At 46.5% G+C, this 10,859-nt stretch overlaps 1 protein-coding gene across 1 annotated transcript; it reads left to right on the top strand.

Annotated features, from left to right (window-relative positions):
- The first annotated feature begins 136 nt into the window (after positions 1-136).
- Positions 137-5,013, top strand: RPS6 (ribosomal protein S6). The gene is made up of 6 exons (XM_033003833.2): positions 137-228; positions 1,064-1,195; positions 2,152-2,362; positions 2,731-2,877; positions 3,915-4,072; positions 4,873-5,013. Exons 1-6 carry the CDS (start codon positions 223-225, stop codon positions 4,966-4,968), a joined length of 750 nt encoding a protein of 249 aa, XP_032859724.1. The 5' UTR covers positions 137-222; the 3' UTR covers positions 4,969-5,013.
- The last annotated feature ends 5,846 nt before the right edge of the window (positions 5,014-10,859 follow it).

Here is a 10,859-nt window from a genome sequence, read left to right as displayed (position 1 = left end):
CGGGCGGGGTGGAGCCGAGCCGAGCCCTGCCCTGCCCTGCCCTGCCCTGCCCTTCCCCCCCATTCCGTTCCCTCCCCCGCGGCCGGGGGAGTCTCACTTGTCATTGGGCAGCCCTTATCACGCGGGGCACGGGAGATGCCGCTATCGCGAGATTTGGCGGAGGTATGAGTGGGCTGCGGGCGGAAGTACGGCCCTTTCTTGCGGCGGAGCGGCTCTGCGAGGATGAAGGTGGGGCGGTGTGGGGCCGCGCTCGTGCTTGGGTCGTTTCCCCCCCCCCGCCGCCCTAGATGGCTTCAGTGCTGCCTGCGGGCCAGCTGGCAGGGGACGATGGCCCCTGGTAGCGGGGATGGAGCGCCCCTGGGGGGCGGATGAGCGCGGATTGTCGCCTGGGTGATATGGCGGCCGCGTGGGCCTCAGTTCCACAGTAGGGTTTCTTTTGCCGCTGGACCGTCGAACTCAAGGTTCTGGTAGCCCAGCAGGGGTCGTTTCTGCGCTTGGAAGGGGTAGGAGTGTGAGGCCTGCACTGTCAGTGGTAGGTCCTAGCAGAGAGACACTGTGTGCTGGAGGTGGGCCTGTGCGGATATCAGGCCGTGCTCGAGGGGGAGGTGCTGGGAGGCGTTCCCGGGGCGCTGGGCTTTCCACCGGCTACCGAGAAGCACAGGTAATCGACAACGGCAGGTGTAGCTCCACTCAGGTTGCTTATGCATTTATTAATACGACATATGCTGCGAAGGGCTTGCAGAAGAAGAGAGAACAGGTTTCTGTTGCACTCGACTTGTCCGATTGTAGTCTGTTTGAAGGGGATCAAGCGCCAGCTAATAGCAGAAGCAGTGTTCTGTGTAGCTGAATGAATAATACAGCCTAGTGTGGCCAAGGACAGGCCTGCCTGGTGCTCAGCACAGTAATGGCAAGTTATGGCTAATAAGCATTCATGTAAGCAGGTGGTGAATTGCAGCTTTGAAATGCTAAGATGAAACAGAGATAAATGGTAGTTCTCTGTTAAAGTATCTCATGAGAAGTTTCAACCAAATCTAATGTTTTCCTTTTGTTCTAATTCTGGTAGCTGAACATCTCTTTCCCAGCCACTGGCTGCCAGAAACTCATTGAAGTGGATGATGAGCGCAAGCTGAGAACATTCTATGAGAAACGGATGGCCACAGAGGTTGCGGCTGATTCTCTTGGTGAGGAGTGGAAGGTAAGGAGTGTAGAAGTATGTCAGAGCTGTATTTAAGGAGCTTAAATTACAAAATTTTTCCTGTATCCAGTTGCTGCAATGCATTGCTTGTATGATGTACATTTGACGTGTATGTTGAAAGTTTCTTTTGCTGTATATACTGAATTCGGTTATTGGGTTAGCCTGTTCTGCTACTTGGATTTATCTCAGTGCCTTTTTTTTTGTTTTTTTTTTGAAGTCTAGTGTTTAGAATTTCTTGTTGGTCTTTGCAGTAGTTTTTTGTTCTTCGTTTGAATGCTGTCTTGGTATTTAGCACAAATGAAATCTGTACCGTAAAACTGCTGATCCCTTCATTACCTAAAAAGCTCAAAATTGTCTGTCCTGTCTTTAAGCTGCTGCTATTGCATAGGAAAAAAGCATGCTGGGCATGGTAAACTGGCTTGAAATAGTTGAGTGTTAATGCAGACAGTCCAGACGAATTTTAGTAAGTCAATCTCTTCTGTTGCCACCTCCCCAAGGAAGGAAATAAAAGCTTTACTGTTCTCTTTCTTTTTACCCACATATCCCTTCTCAAGTCATTCTGGTGTTGTACGCAGGTTCCAGTTTGTGACGATAACAGGCTTTGGTCAGGTTTAGGATTAAGGAAGAGCTAGATTATAATGGACAAAATTCAGTCTGGTGTAGTTAAAAACTTTTAAATGGATAGTAATTTAATTTTTCAGCATATATATTTGAAGGTAACTAGAATAAGTGTAAATTCTGGTATGCAGAGGTATTTTTCACATCTGTTAAGTAAAATTCACAAACCATGGGAGTGGCATTGGTCAAAGAATTTGCTTGCATTGGCAGTAACAGCAACTTTTGCTGCGTCATGGGTGCAGTACCCATTATTTTGAATAGTATGTTGTGATACCACTTTTCCTTGAAGTAATAGAGGCAGGGAGGCAACTAAAAGGTGTATTTCTATGTTTTGGTAGGGCTATGTTGTCCGGATTAGTGGTGGCAATGACAAACAAGGTTTCCCCATGAAGCAAGGTGTCCTGACTCATGGACGTGTCCGCCTTCTGCTCAGCAAGGGCCACTCCTGCTATCGCCCCAGAAGAACTGGAGAGAGAAAACGCAAATCTGTTCGTGGTTGCATTGTTGATGCCAACTTGAGTGTTCTGAACTTGGTCATAGTGAAAAAGGGTAAGAGCTTGAATGAAGCAAGCAATAGGTCGAAGTAGGCACCTGGAAGGAGTCCGATTGCTAGTGGCTGAGAAGTTCTGTAGAATGCAAATGCAGTCCCAACTGTAGAGTGTGAATTTGTCTTGAAATTCCTTATGAGCATTAAATTCTTCTAATTTTAAAACTGTTCCCTGAAACACTGCTGCCAGCAATCTGATTGCATTATATTGTCAGGGAATAGCTCAAGGTGGTACTATTGGCAGGTGAAAGCCAAGGATTATCTAGTACTATTTTGAAATTTTATACATTTTAAACTTGAAACTCACTAAGGAAGCTGGTGTTCAGTAGGTGCAGGATTAATTGGCATGTTTAAACTTACATTCTCAAAGGTGAAAAGGATATTCCTGGGCTGACAGACACAACTGTGCCCCGTCGTCTTGGTCCCAAGAGGGCTAGCAGAATCCGCAAGCTGTTCAACCTGTCCAAGGAGGATGATGTTCGCCAGTATGTTGTGAGGAAGCCTCTGAACAAAGAGGGTAAGAACTCAAATTTTACACCTCTTTGCTGCGAATTACATGAAACCAAAGAGGTGTCCAGTGTACTGCAGTGAATGAAGCACGCTATAGTAGTAGATCCAGGAGTTGGCTGTCATAGTATTTAAGCTTTGTCGGCTGTAACTTACGGATGAGACATAGAGATTCTTGGTTGCCCCATTTGTTTTACCCCTCTCTTCCCTTTCTGTCTACTTTGGCACAATTTGTTTTTACATGCTTCATAGTTGTCTGGACTAGTATTTGCTAGTGGTTCTGAGAATAATCCAAAAATGTTAATAAAAGAAGATTATACATGAGGTGGAATGTTTTTGAAATGTTTTTATGATGTAGAGATAAAAAAGCAGTATGTAGAGAAGATGCTAAGATTTTTTCCTGTTGCTTATGGCAGTCTCTGAGATGAGCTTTTATTGGAAGGGCACTGTTTTGCTCACCACCTAAGATTTTCATGCTGGGTTCTTTCACATTTGATCAGGGAACAGAAAAGGTGAGGATTGTTAGCAGAAAGGACATGATAAAGCTTAGGCACAGTGAACGAGGTGAAAGACCGCTACTTTTGCATCATATGAACTATTCTATCATAGGAGTAGAATGTGATCCTGGTGGACATCAGACTGTTGCTTGTGACTACTGAAGTTGGATGGGATTGAGTAGTGAAATTTTACAGATTCATGTAGTTACGTGTTTTGTTTGCTCGTGATAGGCCATGTAGATCTATTTAAGACAGGCCTGATGAGAAGCTAGGAATTTTTACAAGAATGCAGGGAGTTAGATGCATTATTTCACACTGCATGGCTGATAACAAATCATAAGCATTAAGACTGTCTTGTTAATGCTACATCTGACAGTAATTGATAATTTTTCCTGCAAAATCATGTAAAGAGGTTGAACTCTATAGAAGTTGCTGTAATATGTAGTACACTAATGATACCATAACAGTAAATGGAACTTGCTCTTAAGTTTGTTGGATGAGGCCTCTTTGGAAGATAATCTGCCACTTCTGATTTGTAATGCTTCTTTAGGCAAGAAACCCAGAACCAAGGCTCCTAAGATCCAGCGACTGGTGACTCCTCGAGTTCTGCAACATAAACGCAGACGTATTGCTCTGAAGAAGCAGCGCACTCAAAAGAATAAGGAGGAGGCAGCAGAATATGCAAAGCTCTTAGCCAAGAGAATGAAGGTTTGTTTGCTCTTACAACTCATCTATATGGAATACCTCATACCCCAGAATCAGGGGATTTGATAAACTGGACTATATGCATAGAGCTTCTCTGTACCTATCTCATTTTTCATAGGAATGCCTGAATTCAGGTATAAACATTGCTGGTCAAATGCTTTTGTGAGCATTTCTATCATTTTTTTGCCAGTCCTAGAATAGTAGAAATTAACCAGATCAATTAATTTAACTGAGTTGATTTTGAAGAAAACAACAGTTATGACCTATGAAGATAAGTTTTGCAGTAGCAATTTTAGTTCAAATGAGTTCTAGTTTTAACTCGGATGGGCAGGCATTTTGAGTGATTGCATGGAGAAACAGGATCCAGCAGTTGATCTGGATGGAAGATAACTTGGCAAAAATCTGTTTGGATGCTTTCTCTTGCACCTGAAACAGCAGTGACTGCTGAAGCAGTATTGTTAGAATACTTGGCACAGTACTTGAATGTTTCATGATTTCCAGATGGAAACTGAAGAGTAGATCAACCTGTAGGATGTTGAAAAGTCTGCATTAGTATTTTTACTGTAATCTTGGACACTGGCCCATATTGTTTAAAGACATCAGTCTGCACAGGTTTAGATATTTGTAGAATTCTTGTGATCTGTGAAGAAGGGAAACTTTTTTATTTATTGTCTTAAGGAATCAGTTTTTTCTAGCACTTTCTTCAAGCTCCATTCTCCCTAGTTTCTTCCTTTGTAGGTGTTTTGAAGTGCATGATTATGTGTGACATCTTGGTACTCATTTCACACTGCTTTGCTTTTCAGGAAGCCAAGGAAAAGCGCCAGGAGCAGATTGCAAAGAGGCGCCGGCTTTCTTCATTGAGAGCTTCTACATCTAAGTCAGAGTCAAGTCAGAAGTAAAGACAGATGTCATACAAAAAATAAACCCTTTTTGTGGTTCTTTCAGTATGGGACTTCACAGTGCATATTGTTACTGGCCATCTCGTAAATAATAGTCTAGACTAACTGCATCATGCAGACCAAACTTGAACCACAAACCTCAGTCTTGATTCAGTTCTCTTGTGAGAACTTGTAATACATACAAATTGGAACTTCTTAAGTTAAAGGATGGTGTTTCCAGATGAGGAATCATGTCACTTGCTTTTGATACTGAGTGTAGGATTGCTAATACATGAAGCCTTCAGCTGATACTTGGCAGAATTAAGTTCAATGAAGTCAGTCATTGTAACAGGCTCCCCAGGGAAGTGATTAAGGTACCAAGCCTGTCAGAGTTCAAGGAGGATCTGGATGATGACCTTAGTCATATAGTTTCATTCTGGGTAGTCCTGTGAGGAGCATGGAGTTGAGCTCAGTGATCCACATCAGTCCCTTCCAACTCAACACATTCTGCGATTCTACAAGTATTTCAGCATTCTGCTCTTGAAATTGGTACTGAACATGGAACATCAGTAAGCCAGCCATTAGAAGGTTTTGCTTGAAGTTTCCACTTGAGGATTAAGAAACACTAAAAATAGCTTTAATATATTCTGTTCAGGTGGAAGAATAATAATAGGCTAATTTTGCATGACAACTAATCAGAAAAGGCAGAGGGTTAGCAGTAGTAGTTAAGCATGAGTTAAAGAATAATGCTGGCTAGTCATATCAACAGGCACTAGCATTCAGTTCACAATGCTGAGAATTTCACAGTCTGCACAAGTTGGGAATACGTTCTTGAAGCAGTGCAACTAATACCTAATAGTGAAAAAGAGTTCTGGTTAGTTTTGTCAGGCTGTCAGTGAGAATGTGTGGCCTTATCAGTGCAAGGAAGTATATAGACTAATCCCTAATAACTGCTTCCTGCATTTTTGCACCACTTGTTTCTTAGAATCTTTGTGGTTCCTCTGCTGCTTCATTCTTCAATCCTGAGTTTGTAAGTGCAAATCAGCCATACTATGACTTAGAATTGCAGAACAGTCCAGGTTGGAAGGGTCCTGAGAAGATAATCTGGTCCAACCTTTCATGAGAAAATGAGCCTAGATGAGCTTGTATAGCACCCTGTCCAGTAACATTTTAAAAACCTTAAGTGGTGGGGAACTTACTGTGTCCCTGGGAAGTTTGTTCTGGTGACTGATTGCTCGTACAGTAGGAAAAACCTTACTTTGTATCAGGAAATGTTTCATTTTAATTTTGTACCTGTTGTCCCTTCTCCATGTGGCTTCTTGTGAAGAGAAAGCCTCTGTCCTCTTTGTAGCTGCCCTGTATGTCATGAGGTCTGCCCAGAGCTTCTTCCAGGGCGAAAATACTGAAGTCCAGTCTTTTTCCTCGTGGGGCAGTTTGTCCAGCCCTTTGGTAATATTTGTGGCCCTCCTTTGGACCCTCTCCAGTCTGCATCTTGTTGAATTGTGGGGCCCAGAACTGGGCCCAGTATTCCAGGTGCAGCCTGGCAAACGCTGAGTAGAGTGGGATGATCACGTCTGTATATCTGCTGGTAATGCCCCTGAGAATGCAGCCCAAGATCCAATTTGCCTGGGTTGCTGCAGTGGTGCACAGCTGACTTGGGTTCAGCTTGTCCACCAGGAACCCCAGGTCCCTCTCACCGAGGCTGCTCCCCAGCCATCCTGCTCCTGGCCTGTGCTGGCCTATTTGCACTTCTCTTCGTTGAACTTCGTGGTGTTCTTGCTAGCCCACTGGTCAGCCTGTCCAGGTCTCCCTGAAAGATGGCTCTCCCTTCTGACATGTCCACCTCACCACCCAGTTTATTGCCATCAGCAAACTTGGTGCTTTCAATCCCATCATCCAGATCATTTATTAAGTGTGAGGTATTGATGGCCCAGCATCAATCCCTGGGGGACCCAGCTTGCGACAGGCTGCTAGCCTGAGTAAAGACCACTGATCACCCTCAGTGCAGCCTGGGACAATTTCTTGCCCATGTTACAGACCATCCATCCAGTCTGTATCCTGACAGTGTCTAGGAGAAGGCTGTAGGAAACAGTGTTGGAACACTGGTGAAGTCCAGCTAAACAATACTCCCTGCTCCCTCTGTTGGCAGATGTTACTGTGCTGTAGCAGGTGACCACCTTAGTACAGCATAATTTCCATTTGGTAAATCACCTGCTTCTACCATGGCTTTAGGTCACGGATGAATCAAATACCCAACTTAGGAGTGATTAATGAGGTAGTACTCTCTCTGCCCCTGTGCACTTCCCAACTTTACTGTGGTATGATCTGCAGTAAAACTTGAGGCCAGCAGCTGCCAAAGTCTTCCAACAGCAGTTCAAAACCTGTGATACAAAAACGTAATGACAAACAGGAAGTGCTCTCTGGGAGCAGCAGCTTTTCCTTGAATTTAACAGCGGTTTTGAGAGGATTTCTGCTCTTCAAGGGCAAAGTTGTACAGCAAGCCTGAAGCTCAGCAGCAAACTCAGATGCCTTAAGCTTCAGGGTGAGTAACAGGGACTCTGGTCACAACCTGATAGGTTGTTATTTCATCTCTTTAGAACTCCAGGAAACAACATGCGTAACATTGATATATGTAATCAGTTTTAACTGGCAAGGTTCTGAATTCAGACAGTATGACACTGTAGAAAAAAATGCTAAAGGAAAATACCTTGAGGAAACCAAAACAAAATTGGCAGAACATCCTGCTAAACTAGCATGGTAATCAAGCAAAGCAAGCCTCTGCTCCTCCCAGCAGTTTCTGGCTGCGACCCATCCCCACAGATCCACTAAGACTGGTAGGCAATCCTGGAAGTCTGTAGTGCAAACCCCTGCTGAAGCAGAGTGGTGTCCAGAGCATTTTTTTGAAGGATGGAGAGTGTACAACCTTTCAGGCAACCTCTTACAGTGTTTCACTGTCCTCACAGTTAAAACATTTAAGTGGATTCTCCTGTAGTTCAAGTTTGTGCCCATTGCCTCCTCTGAGAGTCTGGCTCCCTACTCCCCACCTACTCCATCAGGTACTTAGGCACATGGATGAGATTCTCCCTGCCCCCATGCTTTCTCCAGGTTGAACAGTGCCAGCTCTGTCTATCTCCCCTTGTGTGACAGATGCTCCAAGCTCTTAATCCCCTTTGTGGCCCTTCACTGGAGTCATTTCAGGATGTCCAAGTCTCTCTTGTAGTAGTGAGCCGAGAGTTCAAACATAGCACCCAGACATGTCTCACCAGCACTGAGTAGAGGGGGATGGTCACCTCCCTTCCCCTGCTGGCAATGCTCTGCCGAGTTCACCCCAGGACACTGTTGGCTTCCTTGGCGGTGAGGGCACTCTGCTGGCTCACGGTAAGGTTGGTCTCCACCACGACCCCCATGACTTTTCCTGCCCAACTGCTCTTCAGCTCGCCTGCTCCCAGCCCGCACTGGTGCATGCTGGCTTTCTGTGGCGGAGCTTTTGGGAGCGGGGGAGGGGACTACGGGCTCCAAGATGGACCCGCCTCCTGCCAGGGTTGAGCCAATCAGCGACGGCGGCCTCGCGCTGCGAGGAGCAACGGAAGAGGGGGAACGCGGGAGGAGGAGTCGGAGTTGTGGTGGGGGAGCTGAGGAGGGGGTACGTGCAAACACCGGGGTCGGGGGGGAGGAGGCGGGGGGGAGGTTCGCTAGAGCGGAGACTCCGCTGCAGCCCGTGGTGATTCGGAAGGGCCATCCCAGCCCCACCACCCATGGGGGTCACCGGCGGAGCACGTGCCCGCCGGAGCAGGCAGGTGCACACAAAGAAGGCCGGGACTCTGAGGGCAGCCCACACGAGGGAATTTGTCACTGGCAGAATTGCGGCATGTGGGAGGGACCCACGCCGGAGCAGTTTGGGAAGAGCTGCACCCGGTGAGAAGGGCTGATGTTGGAGGAAGTTCGTGGAGGACTGGCTCCTGCGGGAGGGGCTGCACGTTGGAGCAGGGGAAGAGTGTGAGGAGTCCACCCCCTTGGGGAGGAAGGAGCAGCAGAAACAATGGGCGATGAACTGACCGCAACCCCCCCTGCCCCCTGCACAACTGTGGGGGAGGAGGTAGAGATACCAGGAGCAAAACTGAGCCTGGGAAGAAGGGAGGGGCGGGAGGCGAGGGTGTTTTTAAGATGTGGTAATTCTGCTCACTGGCCTCCTCTGTTAAGTGCTATTAGTGTTGAATTAAACTGATGTTCTTTTTCTTCCACTAACGAGTCTGGCCTTTCCCTGTGCCCATAATGGGTGAGGCATCCTTCCCTGTCCTTGTCTCGATTCTGGTGTCTTCTACTTTATTTTCTCTTTGTTATCCCTGAGGGGAAAGGAGTGAGTGGCTGTGTGGTGCTGAGTTGCCCTCTGGGCTCAAACCACAACATGGTGTATACGGTTATTCTTACCCAGAGGCAGGACCTTTGTGTTTCTGTTTGGACCCCATCAGATTTTCTCCAGCTGGACAAGTTAAGTGACTCTTCCTTTACTTCTCTTTGTAGACAGTAGTTTTGTCTCTACAGAACAGGGGAGAATTACTACTAAATGAGTATTCTGATGGTAGCTCTGAACACATGAAGGATCATACCTTCCTTAAGCCAGCTCCTTCTTGCTATCGCTTTCTACCATCACATTCCGTGAGGTTTTCCATCTGATTTTTACACAGGAGACAGCAGTTCCCTTCTCTCTACAGCTTCAAACCCAAATCCTGTGCTCGTGATTCTTTGGGGATTCCTGAAATGCAAGCTTTTATTCTTGCCTGTTGCACCCTCCCTCCTTCAGCCTTCTCTCTCAATAGGCCACATTAAAGGCAGCAGTTTATGAAGGCAGTGTAGCATTAAGAAGACAGCAGTGACAAAAGCAGTCAAAGCAAAACAAGAGAAGTCATTGTGATGTTAACAAGATTATGAAAGTCCAAGACTAACTGTTCCTGACCTCTCCTTACCTAAAAACAGGCTTGAAAAGATGAGCCTCCACAGGCTACCAGTTTGTGCTGCGTGTATCCATTTTTTCAGAAAGGTTGGTCTTTAAGGTCTGGTGTTCTTATTTTTTACTAACAGATTGATGGACTGACTGCCTGTGTTGGGTTTGTGTGCACAGTGGGGTTTTTGATAGTGGGGGAGGGGGTACAATGGCAGCCTCTGTCAGAAGCTTCTTGAAGTTCCCCAGGCTCCAAGTCAGACCTGGCTCCAGCCAGGGCTGAGCCAGTTAGTAATGATGGTTGTGCCTCTTTGAGAAGATACTTAAAAGGGGCAACCTGGAAGGAGGAGTTGAGAGTTGGGAGGAGGCATTGTGAAGGAGACACCATGTGAACACCAAGGTCGGGGAAGGAAAGAGAAACAGGGGGAGGTGTGCTGGAGCAGAGACTCCCCTGCAGCCCGTAGTGAGACAGCAGGGCCACGCGCTCCCTGCAACCCATGGAGGTCACCACCAGTGGAGCAGTTGCCCACCTGCAGCCTGTGGAGGACCCTGTGCTGGAACAGGCAGCTGTGCCCAAACGTGGCCAGGACTGTGGGAAGCCCCTGCTGGGGCAATTTGTCACTAAGAAGATTGCGACATGCAGGAGGGACCTACGCTGGAGCAGTTCAGGAAGAGCTGCAGCCCGTGAGAGGGACTCATGCTGAAGCAGTTTGGGAAGAGCTGCATCTTGTGGGAAGGGCTCACGTCAGAGAAAGTTCATGGAGGACTGTCTCCTGTGAGAGGGTCTCCACACTGGAGCAGGGAAGGTAGAGAAAGGGGGATGCAAAACTGGGGCTGGGAAGAAGGAAGGAGTGAGGGGAAGGTGTTTTCAAGATGTAGTAATGCTTCTCACTGTTCTACTCTGTTAAGTGCTGTTGTTCTTAGTGGCTATTAAATGTATGTTCCTTTTTGTTTCCCCTAATGAGTCTGTCTG

Source organism: Tyto alba, unplaced genomic scaffold (genome assembly GCF_018691265.1).
Source record: "Tyto alba isolate M040663 unplaced genomic scaffold, T.alba_DEE_v4.0 Super-Scaffold_42, whole genome shotgun sequence".
NCBI classification, from domain to species: domain Eukaryota; kingdom Metazoa; phylum Chordata; class Aves; order Strigiformes; family Tytonidae; genus Tyto; species Tyto alba.
This window is presented reverse-complemented; position numbering and strand designations above follow the sequence as displayed.

What these genes read in the sequence shown, in the direction of transcription:
- RPS6 (XM_033003833.2), top strand. An exon ending in CTCTTGGTGAGGAGTGGAAG is followed by an intron (nt 1,196 to 2,151) that starts GTAAGGAGTGTA and finishes ATGTTTTGGTAG; the next exon opens with GGCTATGTTGTCCGGATTAG. An exon ending in GAAGCCTCTGAACAAAGAGG is followed by an intron (nt 2,878 to 3,914) that starts GTAAGAACTCAA and finishes ATGCTTCTTTAG; the next exon opens with GCAAGAAACCCAGAACCAAG.